General features: G+C 47.2%; 1 protein-coding gene across 1 annotated transcript in view; it reads left to right on the forward strand.

Moving 5' to 3' along the window:
• The first annotated feature begins 866 nt into the window (after positions 1 to 866).
• The window catches only part of LOC123184263 (indole-2-monooxygenase-like), a 49,064-nt gene continuing 24,346 nt past the window's right edge, over positions 867 to 25,584 (forward strand). The window contains exon 1 of the mRNA XM_044596409.1: positions 867 to 1,413. Coding sequence (XP_044452344.1) covers positions 919 to 1,413 — 495 coding nt within the window. The 5' untranslated portion in view covers positions 867 to 918. The remainder of the gene's footprint in view (positions 1,414 to 25,584) is intronic.

Below are 25,584 nucleotides of genomic sequence, written 5' to 3' on the forward strand. Positions count from 1 at the left end.
AATGCATATGGTGCCTTTAGTGCCGGGCCAACTTCAAACCCACACTAATGTGTCTCACATTAGACCCTTTTTCTACTAGTGACGGTAAACTTTTTTACAGACCCTGAAATTGTCTTTTTTACCGAGAGCTGCTATGATGTCCAAATGAGTTGAAATTTGGAGTGGACCTCACGCATCAAATTATCTACCACACAAAAAACATTTGCATTTTTTTTTGAATTTTTCTAGTATTTGTTTTGATTTTTTTTTTGAGCATAGGTGGAGATGAGCCCGGGAGTAGAAACTCCGCATCCGCAAATTTTGTCATGTTTTCCTTTTATTTTCTTTCTTCATAAAGGATAATACCAGCACCACTAGTTCATTCTTCCTTAGGAAGCTTCATATTTTGTTTTTCTTTATTTTTGTCCATTTATTTTTATTTTTGTCTTGTGTCTTACCAGGGATTGGGTCAATTTCTGTTATGTTTCAGACCATGCCCAAGTATTTAGTAGGCTTTTGTTTGGCGGTTGCAAAGGGAGTGCTCCTCTAGAAAATTTACTGGCCCAAATAATTGCAAGTCGATTTTGATTTTGCTGCACTGACAAAAGTGGACGTGCCCAAATTATTTTTTCAGCCAACTTGTCCCTAGCCGGTCCCTTGTATTTTTCCACTTTTTCTTTTTTGAGCGGTCACAGAAAGTTCATAAAACATGTAACCAAGACCCAAAGACTACCTTGTATGTTTTTAAGAATGAAAGCTACGTTGTCGGCTAACTAATTGCTCCAAGTTCAGTGCACCACACATCGGTTGTCATTTCAAGTACTCTGCCTGGCTAGCTTATAAGCAACCGATCGAGCTTGTGATGATAAAGTAAGCTGGTTCAGAAGAACAATTGCGCCGCAGAGCTCCAGAAAGTGCTGAGCTAGACATTAACTTCCCATGGCAGATCTCGTCATGCTAGAGACGCCTCCGACGGCATTGTTTCTGTTCCTCTTCCAGCTCTTCCTCTTGTTTGTGCTTTATTACTGGTTCACTTGGAAGACAGCAAAAAGGCAACAGCGAGAAGCCAGACTCCCGCCATCACCACCGACGCTGCCCATCATCGGCCACCTGCACCTCCTCGGCTCGCTCCCACACGTCTTGCTCCGCAGCCTCACCAGGAAGCATGGCCCCGACGTTATGCTCCTCCATCTCGGCGCCGTGCCGACGCTCGTCGTGTCATTGCCGCGTGCCGCAGAGGCGGTGCTGTGCACCAACGACCACGTCTTGGCGTCACGGCCGCACTCCGTGGTCACCGACGTCCTCATGTACGGCTCGTCCGACGTCGCCTTTGCGCCATATGGCCAAGGCTGGCGGCAGGCAAGGAAGCTCCTCACCAACCACATGCTGAGCGTTAGAAAGGTGCAATCTTTCCGCAGCGCCGTCATGGAGGAGGTAACTTTCAATGAATTTCCAGTTTTCCCCACACCACATTTGATAGAATTGTTTTTAATATCTCGGCGTGAAACACATTATGAAGACATGAAACTGAAAAATGCATAAATTTTTTTCCTTTCCGGACAAAAAAAATCTTACTATTTCAGAAGATGAAGAAAACTGTGGATTGTGAAAAATAAAAATTAGATGACGAGTTGACCAGAAGAAAAATAGAAAATGGGTCTGTCTATCCGCAAGGCGAGGTAGTGCAGGTCCATCAGACAAAAATATATCATCATATTTAATAAATATTTAATATAATTTGTAAGAAAAGCTGACCATAGATCATGTGGGTAAAATAATATAGATTGTGCTTCATTAAGAAATCTCGAAACCAACTCAGTCCAGTTGGCACACAGTCCTAGCACTAGTAGAAAACGGACCATTAGTACCGGTTTGTAAGGGCCTTTAGTGCCGGTTATGGAACCGGCACTAACGTTTCGGCACTAAAGCCCCCCCCCCCTTTAGTACCCGGTTCGGCACGAACCGACGCTAAAGTGCCACCACGTGGCGTGAGCTCGCGCCCTGGTACGGGGGACCTTTAGTACCGGTTGGTGTCACCCATCCCTCTCACTACTCCAGCCCAAGCACGCTTAACTTTCAGATTCTATTCTCCTTCGTTTCCGAGTCTACACTTGTTGTTTTCCTGACAATAGTAAGATGTCAATCCTATTAACCCTCAGGAGTTTAGCTTGAGCATGAAGTCACACATTTTACCGTTTGAGTTTCAAACTATTATTCTAAAAAAATAGTAATTATTTAGTAACGCTAATATATCTTGAATAAGTTTGACCATAGTTTGACCACAGTTTGACCATAGTTTGACCAGATTTGACCAAAATTCAAAAAATGAAATAATTATTTAGTAACACTAATATTCTTGAATAATTATGTAGTAACACTAATATTTCTTGAATAAGTAGTTTGACCATAGTTTGACCACAGTTTGACCAGATTTGAACAAAATTCAAAAAAACTGAGATACTTATTTAGTAACACTAATATTATTGCGTAATTATTTAGTAACACTCTATATTTCTTGAATCAGTTGTTTGACCGGTTTGACAAGATTTAACCAAAATTCAAAAAAACATAAATTAGAGCATATCTTTTTTTTCCTTTTACAATTTGTCATTTCAAAAATTGTCATAAACCCTAAACCCGGGACTTAAAACGTCGGAAACTCTATGCTAAACAGTAAAAACTAAGGGTTTAGACCATAAAACCTAACCCTAAACGCTGAAATCTAAACCCTAGCACTAAATGCTAAAAACGTCCAAAAAACGTCTAAAACGCCCAAAAACTCTATTTTCCCTTTGGAATTTCGTGATTTAAATCATGTGAACACTAACCTTTGGAGAATCATTGAAGAAGGTTTCTATCCACATGATCCAAGCAACTTCACTCCTCGAGAAGCCGCGGACAATCAATTCAATGAGAATGCTCTCTTCATCATGCAAGATGCAATTCCACCCGAAGACATACCTCATCTTCGTCCCTTCGCCTTGGCCAAAGATGCATGGCATTGTGTCGTGTCTCTCTACCAAGGAAGCGCAAGCATTCGACGCTCCAACTATGAAGTGGTACAAGATGAGGCCGATGAGTTTGCAATGGAAGAAGATGAAGAACCTCGTGAGCTTTATCGGAGAGTAACCAAACTCGCGGTCTCACTACGAGATCACGGGAGCAAGGACACGGATGACAATTGGATCAAGCGCAAATTCCTCAAGGCAATGATGCCCTACCACAAGGCAATGTCCTCCGTCATTCGTCAAAGACCGGACTTCCACACTTTGACCTCAAGCGAAGTGTTGTATGAGTTTGTGGCCATGAACATTTTGGACAAGACCGCCGACAATGCGGTGCTCCGTTCTCAACGGGCAAAGAAGCCCAACCTTGCATCAAAGGCCAAGCTCACCGTTGAAGAAGAAGAAGAGCAAGAAGGGGAGAGAAACACCGAAGATACGAAGTATGCATATCATGAACACATGGCACTTGCTTCAAGGCAATTTTGGAGGAAGAAAAACTCGAGGCCAAACTTTAGCAAAAACAACTCGGGTGGCACGAGGGGCAAGCAACGTGTAAGGACTTGCTACAATTGCGGCAACGTGAGTCATTTTGTTGCGGAATGCCCATATTTGAAGAGGGAAGACAATGGTGGAAAGCTCATCCGAAAGGACAAGGCCAAGTCGTTCCCCAACAAGAACAACTTCACCAAGAAGACTCCTCCCAAGGCATTGGTGGTACAAGAAGAGTACATTGAGGATGATGATGATGATGAAGGTGATGAGTCGGTTGCCATGGCCTCCATTGCCATTGCGACGACTCCTCGGGTATCTCTCTTCGACTCACCCAATGAGAGCATCACCGCCAGGTGCCTCATGGCCAAAGCCACAAACAAGGTAACCTCCAACATCAAAACTACCATCATTAATCATCCTTCTCCGGCGGATAGCATTAATGAACTTGATGGAGATAATGTGGAGGCTAATGAGTTTGAGGCCTTTATGGGCAAACTCAAGGGAAAATCCAAGAAGCACTTTGTTGCTCTCTTGGAACAACTTGGTGAAGCTAATGACTTGATCGAGGCTCACGAAAACACCATCACGAAGATGGAAGGGCATAGTCGTGACTATGCCGATGAGATTTCGGATCTTTCCAATGCTCTTGGGGAAGAGTGTGGTCTTCGTTTGGCTCTTGAGGAGTCACACAACGTTGATCATGCCAAGTTAAAGAAAGACTATGATCATGTACTCATTGTTTCTCGTGTGCTAAATTCCGAGAAGGCCAAACTCGGGGTTGATCTTGCTAGACTCAAAGAGGAGTTTGATACACTTGACAAGGCCCACAAGGCCTTGAAGGGTATTCACGCTAGTCTCAAGGAGTCTCATGATCAACTCCAAGTGAAGCTAACTAAGGAGAAATCAACTTTTCCTCATATGGTTTTAATTGATAATGCAAATGCTACTAACCCAAGTTGTGAGCATATACATCTTGTTGAGGAAAATGCTAAGTTGAAGGAGCAACTTGAGAGAGGTCTTGCGACTTACATACAAGGCAAGAAGAACCTCAACGATCTCTTGATCAACAAAAAGGGAGTTGTAGCCAAGGAAGGGGTTGGGTACGTGCCCGACTCCAAGAACAAGAAGAAGAATGACAAGACCAAAAGACCTCCTCCTCTCATGCAAACCTTTGTGAAGGAGGGAGAAAGTGACTCCGAAGAGAAGAAAAGGAACACAGCAAGGGGCGGCAATGTCAAGAAGGGCAATGCCACCCCTCCCAACAAAGCCGGCGATTTTAACCCTTCTTATGTGTTATGCCGTGCTAGTGATGGGCATGTTTATGCCAAATTTGTTGGTTCTTCTCATGAGTACATTGAATGGTCTATTTGGGTTCCAAAGACCCTTGTTACTAACATCAAAGGACCCATTACAAAATGGGTACCTAAAACCAAGTATTGATCTCTTGTAGGTGTTTGCTTCCGGTGGTGGATCATGGTTGCTCGATAGCGGAGCTACAAATCATATGACCGGAAGCAAGGACTTGGTGGTGGACGTGCACAAGGTTCCATCTATGCCCACCAATGTCGAGTGGGGTGACGCCTCATCTTCTAAGGTATTTGGACTTGGCAAGGTGGTCATTTCTCATGATCTCACGATTGAGAAGGTCATGCTTGTTAAGTCCCTTGCGTACAATTTACTTTCCGTTCGTCAACTTGCAATCATGGGCTTTGCCACTTTCTTTGATATCGATACCATGGCCCTCTTGTGGAGCAAGACTCTTAAAGTAGCTTTTGTCGGGCATGTCGAGAACGGTCTATATGTGATTAACTTTTCGGAGCGACCCACTAAGACCGCGACATGCCTAATGGCTAAAGTTGATGTGGGATGGCTTTGGCATCGCCGTTTAGCCCATGTCAATATGAGATCTTTGCAAAGTCTCCTCAAGGGGGACCATGTCCGTGGACTAACGAATGTTAGTTTTGCTAAACATCGTGCTTGCAGTGCCTGTATCGAAGGAAAACTACATGAGAAGGCTCACCCTCCCACAACTATCATTTACTCAAAGAGGCCCTTGGAACTCCTTCACATGGATCTCTTTGGGCCTCCATCCTTCGATAGTCTTGGAGGTAGGAAGTATTGCTTGGTGATTGTGGATGACTACTCAAGGTACACGTGGGTCTATTTCTTCAAGAGGAAGAGCGAGACCCAACAAACCGTCATTGACTTTGCAAATGAAGCACAACGTCAACACAATGCAAAGATCTTGACAATAAGAAGTGACAACGGCACCGAGTTCAAGAACTACACCTTGGATGAATTTCTTAGTGATGAGGGAATCAAGCATCAATATTCCGCACCATACACCCCTCAACAAAACGGTGTTGCGGAGAGGAAGAACCGGACGTTGATGGATGCAGCAAGGACCATGATGGCGGAGTTCAAGTCTCCGTACAACTTTTGGGCCGAAGCCATCAACACCGCGTGCCATGCATCCAATCGGCTCTACGTCCGCAAGGGCTTGAACAAGACTCCATACGAGATACTCACAAGTAACAAGCCCAACCTGAAGTACTTCCGGGTATTCGGGTGTAAGTGTTTCATTCTCAAGAAAGGTGTTCGGTTGTCTAAATTTGAGGCTAGAGCTTATGAGGGCATATTCGTTGGCTATGCTACAAACTCTCATGCTTACCGTGTCCTCAATAAATCCACGGGACTTATTGAGGAGACGTGTAACGTGGAGTTTGATGAGAATAACGGCTCCCAAGTGGAGCATAGTGGCACTTGTGATGTAGGTGATGAAATTCCTCCCCAAGCCATAAGAAGAATGGGTGTTGGCTTTATCCTACCCATTGAGGAACCCCTTGTGGCCGAAGGAGAAGGACAAAGCTCCACTCAAGTGGAGCCATCACCAACCCAAGGCCCACACACTTCCGAAGAACAACATGAAGGCCCTCATCCTCAAGGACATGACCAAGGGCAAGATCACACTCAAGACGGTGGTGACACATCAAGTGATGCCCAAGGTCATGTTCTCTCCTCCGAGAAAGTCCAAGAACAATAACAAGCCCAAGACGACGCTCAAGATGATCAAGTGACCACTCCTCGTCTCACCCCCGAGGAGGAATTAGAGCGTCGTGCCGCCAAGGTTGCTTCCAAGCTCTCCACCAAGGATCATCTCATGACGAATGTGCTTGGAAGCTTAAGAAAGGGGGTAAGCACTCGTAGACAATTAGCAAATTATTGTGAGCATCACGCGTTTGTCTCTTGTGTGGAACCCCACAAGGTCTATGAAGCGCTAGAAGATCCGGATTGGCTCAATGCAATGCATGAAGAACTCAACAACTTCGAGCGCAACAAAGTGTGGAGATTGGTGCCAAGACCGACCGGTAATCACAATGTCATAGGAACCAAGTGGATTTTTAAGAACAAGCAAGATGCCCATGGGATTATCATTCGCAACAAGGTTCATTTGGTAGCACAGGGATACTCCCAAGTCGAGGGTATCGACTACGGTGAAACCTTTGCTCCCGTTGCTCGTCTTGAATCCATTCGCATATTGATTGCATATGCTTCTCATCATAACTTTAAGTTACAACAAATGGATGTGAAGAGTGCTTTTCTTAATGGTCCCATTAATGAGTTGGTTTACGTCAAACAACCCCCCGGGTTCGAGGATCCCTACTTTCCCGATCATGTGTATCAACTCGATATGGCACTCTATGGCCTTAAACAAGCCCCACGTGCGTGGTATGACCACCTTACCGAGTTGTTACAAGACCGTAGTTTTGAAGTTGGGCTAATCGACCCCACTCTTTTTACTAAGAAGGTCAAAGGGGAGTTGTTTGTGTGCCAATTATACGTTGATGATATTATCTTTGGTTCTCCTAACAAAGCTTTTAATGAGGAATTTTCTGCTCTCATGACCTCAAAGTTCGAGATGTCCTCCATGGGAGAGTTGAAGTTCTTTCTAGGGTTCGAAGTGAAGCAAAGAAGAGAAGGAGCCTTCATCAATCAATCCAAATACACTCAAGACATGCTCAAGAGATTCAAGCTAAGTGACGTCAAGCTGGCCTCTACTCCAATGCCCACCAAGTGCCAACTTGACTTAGATCCCAATGGTAAAGTGGTGGATCAAAAGGTATGTCGTTCCATGATTGGATCCTTGATTTACCTTTGTGCATCTAAACCGGACATCATGTTGAGTGTGGGAATTTGTGCACGGTTTCAAGCTGCACCTAAGGAAAGTCACTATGTGGCTGTCAAACGAATCTTTCGATATTTAGCTCATACCCCAAACTTTGGCTTAGGGTACCCAAGAGGATCAAACTTCAAGCTTGTAGGGTACTCGGATTCCGATTGGGCGGGAGACAAAGTGGATAGGAAGTCCACTTCCGGAGGGTGCCAATTCCTTGGTTGCTCTTTGGTAAGTTGGTCTTCCAAAAAGCAAAGTTGTGTGTCTCTCTCGTCCACTGAGGCAGAGTATGTTGCCGCCGACAGTTGTTGTGCTCAACTCCTATGGATGAGGCAAACTTTAAAGGATTACGGTGTCACTTGTGACAAAGTGCCTCTTTGGTGTGACAATGAAAGTGCCATCAAGATCTCTCTCAACCCGGTGCAACACTTCAAGACGAAGCATATTGAGATTCGGTATCACTTCATCCGGGATCACATTAGGCGAGGAGAGATCGAGCTCAATTATGTCAACACTCATGACAACCTTGCAGATATTTTCACGAAGCCCTTTGATGAAGCAAGATTTCGCGAGTTAAGGCATGAGCTAAATATCATTGATTCAAGCAATGTGGCTTGAACCCTTGCACACCCCACCACGCTCATTTTGTTGTCTAGTTTAGGTGTAGGCATGGACATAGGGGGGGTTGTTGTTCTCTCAATGAACTCTCCCTCCCCCCATTATGCATAAATTGATAAAGTCTTTCACTTTAGCCATTATTGATGGTACTTGTGCTTCAAAGGCGAGTTTTGGTCGTGGGCCCAAGGTTAAAATCTTCGCGGCGCCATACCTTTTGACTCAAACATAGGTGGCCTCAGCCACCGCCCTCTTTTGAAGAGGTGTGTCGTGTTCGTTTGCTGGTGTGCTCTTTTTCTTGCCGTTTTGTTCTTTCCTTCGAGTAAAAGCCGTATTGGTTTGGTTGCCGTGGCGTTCTGGGCGGTACTACCGCTGGTGGCACGCGGTACTACCTCTCTAAGCGGTACTACCGCCCCCCAGCGCGGTACTACCGCTGAGGGACGAGACCAGGGGGTTAAGTCGGGGCAGGGGGAGGTATCTTCTCCCACATACCCATTCACTTCGCCCCCCTCTTTCCTCTTCCTCTCTCCAGCCTCCACTCGCCGCGGGAGGTCTCCGGCGGATCTCCGTCTCCGGGGCGTCCCTCTCCATTTCCTTTGGTGGAGTCAATCCCCACCCCGTTCTCGTGCCATGGATGCCGGTATTGCCCCCGTTCCTTCTTTCCTTTTGTCTCGTTTTCAGATCTTGTTTCTTAGGGGCAATGGTGGTTGCATCTCTAGATTTTTGGCTAAATCTAGGCTTGAGTTGGTTGGAGAAGGCAACTAGACTATCTCGATTAGAGTTTGGTAGGAATATTTTTGAATTTGGCAGGCCGGTAGTGCGGATCTGACCACGGTAGTAGGAAACCGCTATTTCTCCGCCTCGTGCTGTAGAAAACTGTTGTTATCCGCCTCGAGCAGTACTACCGCTCTCGTTGGAGCGGTACTACCGCTCTCTGTGGAGCGGTACTACCGCTTGGAGTGGTGCTACCGTGGGCATGTCACGGTACTACCGCTGCATGCCCAATTCCATCTTTTCCTGCCTTTCCTTGATCTTTTTTTGAGTTTGTTGGCTTATGCTCGTTCTTTTCTGGTTGTTTTGCGTGTTCTTGTGTTTGGCTCCAGGTGATGACCCTTCTGAGCAGCAAGGTCACAGTATCAACCCCGGGCGTGCAACTTCAAAACGCTACCACACCTTTGAGCCAGCCGGTGGATCCTCTAGCACCCAACCAGTAGGTGCATCCGCAAGTGTTCCTCCACTGCCTCAGCACTCAAAGAGACCCACCCACAAGCCAAAAGGGAAGACTGTGACTGAGATGACCAACTAGGAGTTTTGGGACAGGCGTCGCTGCAATCCCTATGAAGTGGACCAAGAACCCACTTTGGTTAACCGCCCGTTCTGGAACCGTTTTCAGTTTGCCATCTACTTTGATGTGATCAAGGCCAAGAAGAATCTCTTTGTTGATGTTCGCTCCATTGACACTGATGCTATGGAGAAGGACCCGGAGTACTTTGGCGAAGCCCTTCATATGTGCACTCAGCAAAACATCCTCAGGATCATGTAATTCAACAAGTATTTCGATGCAGACTTGGTGGCTCAATTCTATGCCACCGTTCATCTTGGGACGGATGTCGACATGACTCTGACATGGATGACCAATGGCAAGCTGCTTTCCGTCAGGTGGAAGGCTTTCATGGGGCTACTTGATGTGGTGGATCTCGGGCTTGAGACTCCAGACGGTTTCCGCCCCCACCTCAATACTACTTCCACTCACAAGCAAGCTCTTTGGCCCTACTGCACTGTGAAGGTTCATCCTGTGACTAAGAAGCAAACATTCTTCATCGCATCTTCTGTGAGACTCTCTTCCCTCGCATCGGGAATCTGGATATGGTCCACTCCTATCTCGTGGACATGCTTCTGTTCTGTCAGCGTGAGAAGGACGCAAACACTGGAGAGAGCCTGGATATTTCTCATGTCATGTGGTCTGAACTCCTATCTGCCGTGTCTGAGCGCAAGTGCTCGATTTATGGTCCATTCATCATGAGGCTCATTGAGAGAGCCTGGGCACATACCTATCCCAGGGTGTTGCTAGAGACTGGAGACTTGGTTTCCCATGAGATCAAGTGTCTGAGGAAGAAGGACAACTGGGCCACCCCAGCTCATCATACCGGGGGACCGTCTGCTGCTGCTGCTGCCATGGAGACCGAGAGAGGGGAGGCCACTGGTGATCACACGAAGGCCTTTGGGCCCTCTAGTGCAGAACCTTCGTGGGAGAAGAAGCTCAAACTCAAGATGAAGAAGCTTTTCTGCATGGAGTCTCATGGCCAGTACATGACACATGTGGCGGAGAAGCATGCCAGGGTACGCCACAAGGAGCTCATGCGTCAGCTGGGAGCAACAGTTGCCAGTGGTTCTGAGGGACAGATCACTGAAGAGGAGGAATGGATACATCAGCATTGCCCTTGGACTGACTCCGATGCCGAGCAGTTTTGAACCCACGATGATGATGCTGACGATCACGATGATGATGCTGACTATCATGCTGAGATGTGATGCTCGAGATCCTCATCTTCCCATCACCTGGAGTCGTAGCGTCACTCTTTGCCCTTTTTGGTGTCTCGCTGCCAAAGGGGGAGAGAGTGTAGGGATTTGTGTTGTTGCCGTGCTTTGAACTTGTGTCTTCGTGTGTGTTCTCTCGTGTCTTTATTTGGTTTGGTTTGGTGCCCGTGAGACCTAAGTTCTAGACATATGGTGTGAGACATATGCTCCCTATCGCTACCTACCTTATTACTTATGTCCTTTCAGAGTATTGTAGTTTATTATGAGATGCATGATTGCCCTGTTTATTCTATTCTCTCATATATATCTTGTGCTTAGTATTGTTGGACTATAAAATATAGGGGGAGTGTTGATCCGAATGTGTGTGTCTTGTCCTATCTAGGTGCACACATTCTGGGGGGGGCTCGTCTATATTTTGTAGTTCTTACTTTTCTTCATTTTATTTCTTTTCCTTGCGCAAATCCCTAGTTGTCATCAATCCACCAAAAAGGGGGAGATTGTTACGGCATATCTCTCTCAAGGTAGTTTTGGTGATTGATGACAACATGTTTGCGGACTAATCTTGTTCTTTGAATAATTCACAGATTCTCCCTTGGCACGAGACGCTTTCTTCCCCTCGGAGTGGATTTCAAGACGGTGTAGCTCTTTCGTTTCTTTCTCAGTGGACTAGTTGCGTAGAGGGCACCGTACTATCAAGAGGGGGTCCGCTGGGGTATGGCATAGGTGAAATCATCACATACACATCAGTTTCTCACCCTCCGAGCTTTTCCATTCCTCTATAGAGTTCTCTCCTCTCTTCCTTGTCTTGTCTAGGTCCAAGCGGTAGTACCGCGCAACCCAGCGGTAGTACCGCTGAGGAGCCACAAGCGGCAGTACCGCTCCACAGCGGTAGTACCGCCCGTGGCTCCACAGCAGTAGTACCGCTGGGGGTGCCTAGCACCTCCGCCCCATCCTCAGCATCTTTGGAGATTCTCTCTCTCTGTTGCGCCCCAGCGGTAGTACCGCACTACCAGCGGTAGTACGACCGAAGGGTCACAAGTGGCAGTACCGCTTGTGACCGCTCTGCCGTAGTACCGCTGGGCAGTCTGGCTCCTACCGCCTCGATTCGAGAGGTCTTTTTCTCATGTCAGGTTTTGCGGCACTAGTTGCGGTGGTAGAGGCGGTAGTACCGTTCCAGGAGCAGTAGTACCGCCCCTACCACCGCAGTAGTACTGCGTTGGGTCCTGAACCCTGTTGCTCTCTTCTGCGCGGTAGTAACGCCACCTGGAGCGGCAGTATCATTGGCGCAGCGGTAGTACCGCCCCTCTGTAGCCGTACTACCGCCCTGTGCGGGGCTGGTTGGTGGGGCAACGGTTGGATGTTACCCCCACTATAAAAGGGAGTCCCCCTTCTTCTCTTAGATCAACCTCTTCCTCCCCAAGCTTCATTTATTGCTCAAGCTCCATTAAATGCTCCGAAACTCCATTGTCGCCCGATCTACCTCTCTAGCCAATCAAACTTGTTGATTTGCTCGGGAGTGGTTGAGAAGGCCCCGATCTACACTTCCACCAAGGGATTCTCGATTCCCCCACTCATCCCTAGCAGATCTTGTTACTCTTGGGTGTTTGAGCACCTTAGACGGTTGAGGTCACCGCGGAGCCAAAGTCCATTGTGGTGAAGCTTCGTGGTTTTGTTGGGAGCCTCCGATTGAGTTGTGGAGATTGCCCCAACCTTGTTTGTAAAGGTTTGGTCGCCGCCTTTAAGGGCACCAATAGTGGAATCATGGCATCTCGCATTGTGTGAGGGTGTGAGGAGAATACGGTGGCCCTAGTGGCTTCTTGGGGAGCATTGTGCCTCCACACCGCTCTAACGGAGACGTACTTCCCCTCAAAAGGAAGGAACTTCGGTAACACATCCTCATCTTCATCGGATCCACTCTTGGTTATCTCTTACCTTTACTTGTGCAAGCTCTCTAGTGTTACTTCTCTTGCTTGCTTGTTTGCTTCTTGCTATTGCATCATATAGGTTGCTCACCTAGTTGCACATCTAGACAACCTACTTTGATGCAAAAATTGCTAGTTGCCTATTCACCCCCCCTCTAGTCAACCATATCGATCCTTTCAACTGCTCTGTTTTTTCTGGCCGGCGAGGGGAGAGGGCTTGGTGGTGCTCTAGCTCACCTCCTATACACACAAGATGTTCGATGGAATGCCCGAGCCACACTACTTAAGCTTTCTCCTCTCCAAGCTCGACCTCCAAGCTCCATTTTCCTCAATATTTGTCTAGGTTTAGCGGTCCGTCACGCCCCGTCCCCGTCTTCACCGTCGTCGATCACCCGCGCCGATCTCATCGCCGGCACCACTGTGGTGAGCCTCTTGTTCTTATCTTCTTTCTGAAAGGAAAAATATTCTTACTTGTATGTTTGGATAGATACTTGTATTATTTTCTTACTTTTATTATTGCATCTTATATAGTGTGATGGTTTTGGTATCCGCCCCCGTCGGCCCTTGTCATGTCTATGATTCGGATGTGGTATATATTATCTTTATAACTATTGGTTCATTTATTGTTTATGAAAATTATGCCGACCAACGTGACATAGATTTTATTTATCTAGGAGGTATGTGAACCAGAAATTCCAACCGACCCTATCGTCGAGAGGTTAAATTTAGTTGAAGAAGAAAACATTATCTTGAAGGAAAAAATAAAAAAAATTGAGGAGGAGAAGATGTTATTGGAGTTGCATGTTGCGGATGTCGTCGATGATCACAAGAGCAAGATGGATGCAATGCACTTGAAGATTAGAAAGATTTGAAAATATGCCATTCATACCGAGGCTTGGTATCATTATGCCGTTGGATCAATTGTTATCTTGGTTGCGATTATGATCGCATTTGTTTTCGCATTGAAATGTTTTACATAGTCTCAATGTATGGTTTAATTAATTAGATGCTCTGGAGAGCTATATGTTGTTAGATGAGAACTATGTATGTACTTTGGTTTTAATGTGATGATGAACTTCTATTAATTTGGTCACTTAATTATCTATTCATGATGTTCTGTAATGGTTTTTGACACACTTAATTATATATAATGCACGCAGATGAACCGGCAATGGATGTACGGTGACAGACGCACCTCCGAGTACATTAAGGGTGTGCATGAGTTTCTCGAAGCGGCTGAGGCAAACAAGCAGAATGGTTTTATGTGTTGTCCATGCACTAAATGTGGGAATACGATGTCTTACTCTAACCGGAAAATCCTTCACACCCACCTGCTTTACAAGGGTTTCATGCCACACTATAATGTTTGGACGAGGCACGGAGAAATAGGGGTTATGATGGAAGACGGCGAAGAACACTACGATGACAACTATGTTCCCCCTGAATATGGTGATGCTTCAACAGGGGGAGCTGGTGAAGATGAAGAGGAACCAGACGATGTGCCCAATGATGCTACAATGGGTGAAGCTGCTGAAGATCAAGAGGAACCAGACGATGTGCCCGATGATGATGATCTCCGCCCGGTCATTGTCGATGCAAGGACGCAATGCGAATGTCAAAAGGAGCTGAAGTTCGATCGCATGTTAGAGAATCAGAAAAAAGGGTTGTACCTCAATTGCGAAGATGGCAACACAAACCTCGGTACCGTACTGGAATTGCTGCAGTGGAAGGCAGAGAATGCTGTGCCTGACAAAGGATTTGAGAAGCTATTGAAAATATTGAAGAAGAAGCTTCCAAAAGATAACAAATTGCCCGACAGTACATACGCAGCAAAGAAGGTCGTATGCCCTCTAGGATTGGAGGTGCAGAAGATACATGCATGCCCTAATGACTGCATCCTCTACCGCGATGCATACAAGGATCTGAACGCATGCCCGGTATGTAGTGCATTGCGGTATAAGATCAGACGAGATGACCTAGGTGATGTTGACGGCGAGCCCCCCAGGAAGAGGGTTCCTGCGAAGGTGATGTGGTATGCTCCTATAATACCACGGTTGAAACGTCTGTTCAGAAATGGAGAGCATGTCAAGTTGATGCGATGGCACAGTGAGGATGGTAAGAAAGACGGGAAGTGGAGAGCACCCGCTGACGGGTCGCAGTGGAGAAAAATCGAGAGAAAGTACTGGGATGAGTTTGCAAAGGACCTAAGGAACGTATGGTTTGCTTTAAGCGCGGATGGCATTAATCCTTTCGGGGAGCAGAGCAGCAATCACAACACCTGGCCGTGACTCTATGTATGTATAACCTTCCTCCTTGGATGTGCATGAAGCGGAAGTTCATTATGATGCCAGTTCTCATCCAAGGCCCTAAGCAACCTGGCAACGACATTGATGTGTACCTAAGGCCATTAGTTGAAGAACTTTTACAGCTGTGGAATGGAAACAGTGTCCGTACGTGGGATGAGCACAGACAGGAGGAATTTAACCTAAAGGCGTTGTTGTTCGTGACCATCAACGATTGGCCCACTCTCAATAACCTTTTAGGACAGACAAACAAGGGATACCACACATGCACGCATTGTTTAGATGACACTGAAAGTATATACCTGGACAAATGTAGGAAGAATGTGTACCTGGGCCATCGTCGATTTCTTCCGACCAACCATCAATGTCGAAAAAAGGCAAGCATTTCAAAGGCGAGGCAGATCACCGGAAGAAGCCCGCCATGCGTACCAGTGATCACGTACTTGCTATGGTTAATGATTTACACGTAATCTTTGGAAAGGGTCCCGGCGCACTAGCTGTTCCGAATGACGCTGAGGGACATGCACCCATGTGGAAGAAGAAATCTTTATTTTGGGACCTACCCTACTGGAAAGACCTAGAGGTCCGCTCTTCAATCGACGTGATGCATGTGACGAAGAACCTTTGCGTGAACCTGCTAGGTTCTTGGGCGTGTATGGAAAGACAAAAGATACACCTGAGGCATGGGAGCACCTGCAACGTTTGCACGAAAAAGACGGCATGCCTCTGAAGCAGTATGAAGGTCCTGCCAGCTACACTCTTACGAAATCGTACCAAGGCTAAGGAGTGATGTGGCGCAATGTCTTGTCGGTTTCGAGCTGGTGTTCCCACCATCCTTCTTCAATATCATGACGCACATCCTAGTTCATCTAGTCGACGAGATTGTCATTCTGGGGCCCGTATTTCTACAAAATATATTCCCCTTTGAGAGGTTCATGGGAGTCCTAAAGAAATATGTCCGTAACCACGCTAGGCCAGAAGGAAGCATCTCCATGGGCCATCAAACAGAGGATGTCATCGGGTTTTGTGCTGACTTCATTCCTGGCCTTAAGAAGATAGGTCTCTCTAAATCGCGGTATGAGGGGAGACTGACTGGAAAAGGAACGCTTGGAAGGGACTCAATATTATGCAGGGACAGATATTCTTGGTCTCAAGCACACTACACAGTTCTACAGAACTCTACCTTGGTGACCCCGTACGTCGATGAACACAAGAACAGTCTGCGCTCCAAACACCAGGAGCAGTGCGACGACTGGATTACATGTGAACACATCAGGACTTTCAGCAGTTGGTTGGAAACACGTCTCAGAGGTGACAACACTATTTGTGATGAGCTGTACTTGTTGTCCAGGGGACCATCTTTGACTGTATTGATTTACAAAGGATACGAGATAAACGGGAATACATTTTACACGATTGACCAAGATCAAAAGAGCACCAACCAAAACAGCAGTGTCCGCTTTGATGCAACAACCGAGAGGGGAAATGACACATATTATGGTTACATAGTGGACATATGGGAACTTGACTACGGACATGATTTTGAGGTCCCTTTGTTTAAGTGCAAATGGGCCAATCTGTCAGGAGGCGGGTTACAGGTAGACTCACAGTACGGAATGACAACAGTGGATCTGAAAAATCTTGGGTACACTGACTGTTGGAAATATGCCCTAGAGGCAATAATAAAAGCATTATTATTATATTTCCTTGTTCATGATAATTGTCTTTATTCATGCTATAATTGTGTTATCCGGAAATCGTAATACATGTGTGAATAATAGACACCAACATGTCCCTAGTAAGCCTCTAGTTGACTAGCTCGTTGATCAACAAATAGTCATGGTTTCCTGACTATTGACATTGGATGTCATTGATAACGAGATCGCATCATTAGGAGAATGATGTGATGGACAAGACCCAATCCTAAACATAGCACAAGATCATATAGTTCGTTTGCTAGAGTTTTCCAATGTCAAGTATCTTTTCCTTAGACCATGAGATCGTGTAACTCCCAGATACCGTAGGAGTACTTTGGGTATACCAAACGTCACAACATAACTGAGTGACTATAAAGGTATACTACGGGTATCTCCGAAAGTGTCTGTTGGGTTGACACGGATCAAGACTGGGATTTGTCACTCCGTATGACGGAGAGGTATCACCGGGCCCACTCAGTAATGCATCATCATAATGAGCTCAATGTGACCAAGTGTCTGGTCACGGGATCATGCATTATGGTATGAGTAAAGTGACTTGCCGGTAACGAGATTGAACAAGGTATTGGGATACCGACGATCGAATCTCGGGCAAGTAACATACCGATTGACAAAGGGAATTGTATACGGGGTTGCTTGAATCCTCGACATCATGGTTCATCCGATGAGATCATCGAGGAGCATGTGGGAGCCAACATGGGTATCCAGATCCCACTGTTGGTTATTGCCCGAGAGCCGTCTCGGTCATGTCTACATGTCTCCCGAACCCGTAGGGTCTACACACTTAAGGTTCGGTGACGATAGGGTTGTATGAATATGAGTATGCAGCAAACCGAATGTTGTTCGGAGTCCCGGCTGAGATCCCGGACGTCACGAGGAGTTCCGGAATGGTCCGGAGGTAAAGAATTATATATAGGAAGTGCAGTTTCAGCCATCGAGAAAGTTTCGGGGTCACCGGTATTGTACCGGGACCACCGGATGGGTCCCGGGGGTCCACCGGGAGGGGCCACCCATCCCGGAGGGCCCCATGGGATGAAGTGGGAGGGGGAACCATCCCTTAGTGGGCTGGTGCGCCCCCCTAGGCCCAACCCCTGCACCTAGGGTTGGAACCCTAGGGTGGGGGGGGCGCCCCACTTGCCTTGGGGGGCACTCCACCCCCTTGGCCGCTGCCCCCCTTAGAGATTGGATCCCCAAGGGCCGGCGCCCCCCCAAGGGGGCCTATATAAAGGGGGGAGGGAGGGGGCAGCCGCACCCTTGCATCTTGGCGCCTCCCTCTCCCCTGCTACACCTCTTCTCCTCCGTCACGTGCTTGGCGAAGCCCTGCCGGAGTGCTGCTTCTCCACCAACACTACGTTGTCGTGCTGCTGCTGGAGCCATCTTCCTCAACCTCTCCTTCCGCTTGCTGGATCAAGAAGGAGGAGACGTCATCCACTCCGTACGTGTGTTGAACGCGGAGGTGCCGTCCGTTCGGCGCTTGGTCATCGGTGATTTGGATCATGGCGAGTACGACTCCATCATCCACGTTCTAGTGAACGCCTCCGCTCGCGATCTACAAATTATTGTAGATGCATCCGATCACTCGTTGCTAGATGAACTCATAGATGGATCTTGGTGAAACCATAGGAAAATTGTTGTTTTCTGCAACGTTCCCCAACAGTGGCATCATGAGCTAGGTCTATGCGTAGTTCTCTATTGCACGAGTAGAACACAATTTGTTGTGGGCGTAGATGTTGTCAACTTTCTTGCCGCTACTAGTCTTATCTTGCTTCAGCGGTATTGTGGGATGAAGCGGCCCGGACCAACCTTACACGTACGCTTACGTGAGACCGGTTCCACCAACTAACATGCACTAGTTGCATAAGGTGGCTGGCGGGTGTCTGTCTCTTCCACTTTAGTTGGAGCGGATTCAATGAAAATGGTCCTTATGAAGGGTAAATAGAAGTTGACAAATCACGTTGTGGCTTTCACGTAGGTAAGAAAACGTTCTTGCTAGAACCCTAATGCAGCCACGTAAAACTTGCAACAACAATTAGAGGACGTCTAACTTGTTTTTGCAGCAAGTGTTTCGTGATGTGATATGGCCAAAGTTGTGATGAATGATGAATGATATATATGTGATGTATGAGATGTTCATGCTATTGTAATAGGAATCACGACTTGCATGTCGATGAGTATGACAACCGGCAGGAGCCATCGAAGTTGTCTTTATTTTTGTATGGCCCGCGTGTCATTGAGAAACGCCATGTAAATTACTTTACTTTATTGCTAAATGCATTAGCCATAGTAGTAGAAGTAATAGTTGGCGGGCAACTTCATGGAGACACGATGATGGATATCATGATGATGGAGATCATGGTGTCATGCCGGTGACAAGATGATCATGGAGCCCCAAGATGGAGATCAAAGGAGCTATGTGATATTGGCCATATCATGTCACTATTATTATTTGATTGCATGTGATGTTTATCATGTTTTTGCATCTTGTTTACTTACAACGACGATAGTAAATAAGATGATCCCTCATAATAATTTCAAGAATGTGTTCCCCCTAACTATGCACCGTTGCGACAGTTCGTTGTTTCGAAGCACCACGTGATGATCGGGTGTGATAGATTCCAACGTTCACATACAACGGGTGTAAGACAGATTTACACATGCAAACACTTAGGTTGACTTGACGAGCCTAGCATGTACAAACATGGCCTCGGAACACAGAAGACCGAAAGGTCGAGCATGAGTCGTATAGAAGATACGATCAACATGAAGATGTTCACCGGCGTTGACTAGTCCGTCTCACGTGATGATCGGACACGGCCTAGTTAACTCGGATCATGTTATAGTTAGATGACTAGAGAGGGATGTCCATCTAAGTGGGAGTTCATTAAATAATTTGATTAGATGAACTTAATTATCATGAACTTAGTCTAAAATATTTACAATATGTCTTGTAGATCAAATGGCCAACGTTGTCCTCAACTTCAACGCGTTCCTAGAGAAAACCAAGATGAAAGACGATGGCAGCAACTATACGGACTGGGTCCGGAACCTGAGGATCATCCTCATAGCTGCCAAGAAAGATTATGTCCTACAAGCACCGCTAGGTGACGCACCTGTTCTCCCTGCAGAACAAGACGTTATGAACGCTTGGCAGGCACGTATCGATGACTACTCCCTCGTTCAGTGCGGCATGCTTTACAGCTTAGAGTCGGGGCTCCAAAAACGTTTTGAGAGATACGGAGCATATGAGATGTTCGAAGAGCTGAAAATGGTTTTCCAAGCTAATGCCCGGGTCGAGAGATATCAAGTCTCTGACAAGTTCTTCAGCTATAAGATGAAGGAAAACAGGTCTGTAAGTGAGCATATACTCACTATGTCTGGGTTGCATAACTGCTTGACTCAGCTGGGAGTTAATCTCCCGGATGACGTGGTCATTGACAGAATCCTTCATTCGCTTCCACCGAGCTACAAGAGCTTTGTGATGAACTTCAATATGCAGGGGATGGAAAAGACCATTCCTGAAGTATTTGCAATGCTGAAATCAGCAGAGGTAGAAGTCAGAAAGGAACATCAAGTGTTGATGGTGAATAAAACCACTAACTTCAAGAAAGGCAAGGGTACACTACTAGAAAAAGGGCTATAGATGGGATTGACACTAATGGCGCACCAGACAAGCGGTGCGCCATTAGTATATGCTAATGGCGCACCACCTTATGGTACGCCATTAGAGTTGAAACTACTAATGGCGCACCTGGCCCAGGGTGCGCCATTAGTATCAATTTTTTTTTGAACTAGTGCGCCTGTCCAAACATACTAATGGCGCATCCAGACAAAGTGCGCCATTACTAGTTGGAACTAGTAATGGCGCACCTATCGGAAAGTGCGCCACTAATGTTGTTTTTTTATTATATTTTTTATTCCTTTTTTTGCAAAACTACTAATGGCGCACTTTTCCACCGTGCGCCATTACTAGTTTAAACTAGTAATGGCGCACTGTGGGGCAGTGCGCCATTAGTATGTTTGTTTATGCACAACTACTAATGGCGCACCACCAGAAGGTGCGCCATTAGTAACCTGGATTACTAATGGCGCATTTAGAGTTGGTGCGCCATTAGTAAGTGGGCAGCAACAAGATATTTTGGACAGCCTCTCCTACCCACACTCACTTTCTCCCCACTTCATTCTCTCCACCTCCTCCTTGTCTCGGGTGCCTCCTCTTTTTCACCTCATTTCCACCATAGATTCATTCAATTTAAGTGGTTAAATTACCTTGTTTTGATAGGTAAGTAAGGGGGAAGCTATATTTATGTTTCCCTACAATGGCATGCACTTTTATGGCCTAGCTAGATCTATGTATGTTCGTGGTGTTGCATATGTTTGTGGTGTTGCATATGTGTTTGTGTTTGGAGGTGTACCGGTATTTGAAATGCGATAGTTGCCAATATTTTGCCGGAATGTTGATTCATTTCTGTTTCGGCGAGAATTTTGGCATTAAGCATTCTTTTTGGTCCTATTTTTAGGGAAAGTCATGCCAAATTTTTTCTTGGTTCTAATATATCATTTTGCTATACCCCGCAGGCGACCATGGTCCGCATGATGACCTAAGGCATCGTGAATATGTTTTTTAGGTCCGCGAAGGCCGAGATGCTTCAAAAGAACGAGACGGAGATAAGATGTCCGTGTCGAAGATGCAAGCTGAAGAGCCTTATTGCGGACCCGGAATCCGAGCAGGTGCAGGACCATCATCTCTTGCGTGGTTTCATGGATGGCTATCGGTGGCAAGGTGATGAAGATGACTATGAAGTCGTCCATGGGGGCCGGGCAAGAAATGAGGAAGGGCAGCAAGACAACCACCGCGGCTCGGGCGGGCGAGAAGACGAAGAATCCCCAGGAGATGATCACGACGGTGATGCTGTACACAGTCATCATGTAGAAGATGCAGGACATGATGATGAGGAAGATGCCGGAGCAGACGACGGGCATGATCATGAAGATGATGATGTCGGCGGAGCAGACGACGCTGGACCATCGATGGGCTGGGTGCAGGACCCTCATATTCAAGAGCTGCTTCTCAAGCAGACGGATAACGCAAGAGCTACCGCCCGAGAGAAAGCCAAGATGGATCAACTTGAGTTAGACGCGGTTACTCCATTGTATGAAGGATGCAGGCCCGAGGATACCCGCCTGAAAGTAACGCTCATGGCTCTGGAGATGAAGGTAAAACACAAAATGACCGACGCATGCTTCGACGAGAACATGTCATTCTGGCACGAACTTCTTCCCAAGGGGAACAAGTGCCCGACCAGTTTGGAGGAGGCGAAGAAAATCGTGTGTCCTCTGGATTTACCGCACGTGAAATACCATGTGTGCATGAACAATTGCATCATTTATCGGGACGAGCACGCGGAGTCTACCATATGTCCGGTGTGCGGCGTCACTCGATACAAGAAGAGGAAGAAAGCTCCTCGAAAAGTGGTGTGGTACTTTCCGATCACTCCTCGTCTGCAGCGGTATTTCGCGGACCCTAAGGTAGAAAAGCTCCTGCGTTGGAACGCGGATAGGGAGGAGAAGAAGCGAGAAGGTGACGCAAATGATCCGGAGATAGATAAAAAAGACAAGATGCCGAGTCACCCTAAGGATGCGAGCCAGTGGCAAGCGTTGAACTTCGAAGACCCAGAATTTGGGAACGATCCAAGGAACATCATGCTGGGCGCGAGCACCGATGGAGTCAATCCGATTGGCAGCCAGAGAAGCACACATAGCACCTGGCCTGTGTTTGTGTGGATGTACCACCTTCCCCCCTGGTTGTGCATGAAGAGGAAGTACATTCACATGAGTATGCTAATTGAAGGACCGAAACAACCAGGGAACGACATCAATCTGTATCTGGGGCTGCTGAAAGAGGAGCTTGACACGCTGTGGAAAACGCCAGCCAATACATGGGACGCCGCAGAGAAAGAATATTTCCCTATGAGAGCCGCGCTGCTCACGACGGTGCACGACTATCTCGGTTACGGATATGTCGCGGGGCAGGTGGTCCACGGATTTTCTGGATGCGTCAGGTGCATGGATGACACAACGTATCGCCATCTAGATAGAGATCCTGGGTCTTCGAAAACCGTGTTCATGGGACATCGAAGGTGGCTTCGCGACGATGACCCGTGGAGAAAACGCAAGGATCTGTTCGATGGTGAAACCGAACCCCGAGGACGCCTGCGTACGAGGAGCAGCGAGGAAATAGACGAGCTGTTGAAAAATTGGAAAGACTGCCCACTGCCGGGAAAGAAGCAAAAGGCGCCAAAGCTGGGAAAGAAGCGAAAGGCGCCAGAGCCGCTGCTAAAGGTATGGAAAACAAGGTCTGTTTTCTGGGACTTGCCGTACTAGAAGATCCACCGTGTGCCTCACAGCCTTGATGTCATGCATATCACGAAGAATGTGTGCGAGAGTCTGCTTGGTACCCTACTCAACATGCCAGAGAGGACCAAAGATGGGCCGAAAGCAAGGGCAGACTTGAAATCAATGGGCATCAGGCAGGAGCTTCACGCTATATATGATGATCATGATGATGATGATGCTGATGAGGCGAAGCAGGACACAGAAAGTCGTCGCAAAGGCAAGAAGGCCAAGAAGACCGGAAATGACTACCCTCCCGCATGCTTCACTCTAAGTCAGGAGGAGATCGAGCAGTTTTTCACTTGCCTCGTTGGAGTAAAACTTCCTTACGGTTACGCGGGGAGGATAAGCAGATACCTAGACCGAGCGAAGCAGAAGTTCGGCGGGATGAAGTCTCACGACTGTCACGTGCTGATGATGCAGATACTTCCAGTTGCAATCCGTGGGATCATGGACACGCACGTCCGTGAAACCCTATTTGGCCTATGCAACTTTTTCAACGTCATCTCTCGGAAGTCTGTTGGCGTGAGGCAACTCAGAAGGCTACAGGAAGAGATCGTGGTGATACTATGCGAGCTTGAGATGTACTTCCCGCCCGCATTCTTCGACGTTATGGTGCATCTGCTGGTCCATATCATGGACGATATCATCCAACTCGGGCCGACGTTCCTGCACAGCATGATGCCGTTCGAAAGGATGAATGGTGTCATCAAAGGATACGTTCGCAACATGTCACGTCCAGAGGGAAGCATAGCCAGGGGCTTTCTAACCGAAGAGTGCATCTCCTACTGCAAGAATTATCTAGGCATCGAGAACCCCATTGGTCTGCTCGTCAACAGGCACCTCGGCAGGCTCGCTGGATGGGGTCACCGTGAGGGTCGTCGCGAAATGCATGTCGACTTCGAGGGTCGACTCACCGACTTTGAAAGAGCAAACCTAGTCGCGCTACAACACATAGACGTGGTCGATCCTTGGGTGGTACAGCACAAAACCTTTATTAAGGAGACGTACAATGACCGAGGCCAACAAAGGACGGACGGAGATATACTCAAAGAGCACAACTCATGTTTCACGCGTTGGTTCAAGCAGAAGCGTCTGTCGTACCCTTTACATGAGGATTCTTCCGCGGAAGAACAACTCATATTCGCCTTGTCACAGGGCGCCGAGCACAACCTGATGACCTATGAGGCATACGATATCAACGGCTACACATTCTACACCGAGGCCAAGGACATGAAGAGCGATGGTTATCAGAACTCCGGGGTAACGATGGAATATCCTACACCGGTAACGACAAGGACAGATACTACGGAAGGATCGAGGAGATCTGGGAGCTGAGCTACGCTGGAGAGAAGGTCCCGATGTTCCGTGTCAGATGGGCCAAGAGCGTCCTAAAAGAAGACCGGTATTTCACTACCATGGTTATACCCGAAGCCAAATCCAGGACCGCGGGCGCAAACGTCACCACGAAAAATGAGCCATGGGTACTGGCTTCCCAAGTGGACCAATGCTTCTTCATTACCGACCCGTCAAAGCCAGTCGTGTTGTCGTGAGGAGAGGCAAAAGGAAGATCATCGGAATGGATGGAGTAGCCAATGAGCAAGACTTCGACAAGTACTGCGACCCGAGGATCGAACACGACGACGATGATGAAGTAGCAGCATACACCACAAGAAGAAGCAGGACCACCCTACCTAAAGGACGTCCGTTCCACAGAAGAACTCCATTTGCGAAAAAGAAGGGCAAGAAGATTGTGAACAGATAGCTAGCTAAGATCGATTGTATTTAAATCGTAGCCTTCATTTCTCGATTGTATTTCATGGGTACTTTTTGAACTATCATGAATATTTTTAAATTTCATGGACACTCGATCTCGATCCCCCTCCATCTCGATCGCTATCCCACCTCGCCAGATCTGGTCCCCCTCGCCGCCGAGCACCCGCCGGTCCACCGGCCGCCACCGCCGACCCCCGCACCCTCGATTCCCCTACTCAACCGCCGCCGCCGACCCCCCGCACCCCTCCCCTACTCAACCGCCGCCGCCGACCCCCCGCACCCCACGCACCCTCCCCCGCTCCACCGGCATTACTGTTTGATTATATTTTTTTAAAAAATATTACTGTCTTATAAAAAAATATTACTGTTACTGTCTTATAAAAAAATATTACTGTTATGATTTAAACAAGTTTAAAAAATTATTACTGTCTTATAAAAAAAATACTAATGGCGCACCACGGTGAGGTGCGCCATTAGTATGGATGTACTTATGGCGCACCGAGGGGTGGTGCGCCATTAGTATTGTGCCATTGCTATAAGAAAAAAATACTAATGGCGCACCACGGTGAGGTGCGCCATTAGTATGGATGTACTTATGGCGCACCGAGGGGTGGTGCGCCATTAGTATTGTGCCTGGCCCCATCCATATTCCCTCCCCGGCCCCTCCCTGTCCCC

Source organism: Triticum aestivum, chromosome 2A (genome assembly GCF_018294505.1).
Source record: "Triticum aestivum cultivar Chinese Spring chromosome 2A, IWGSC CS RefSeq v2.1, whole genome shotgun sequence".
NCBI lineage: Eukaryota > Viridiplantae > Streptophyta > Magnoliopsida > Poales > Poaceae > Triticum > Triticum aestivum.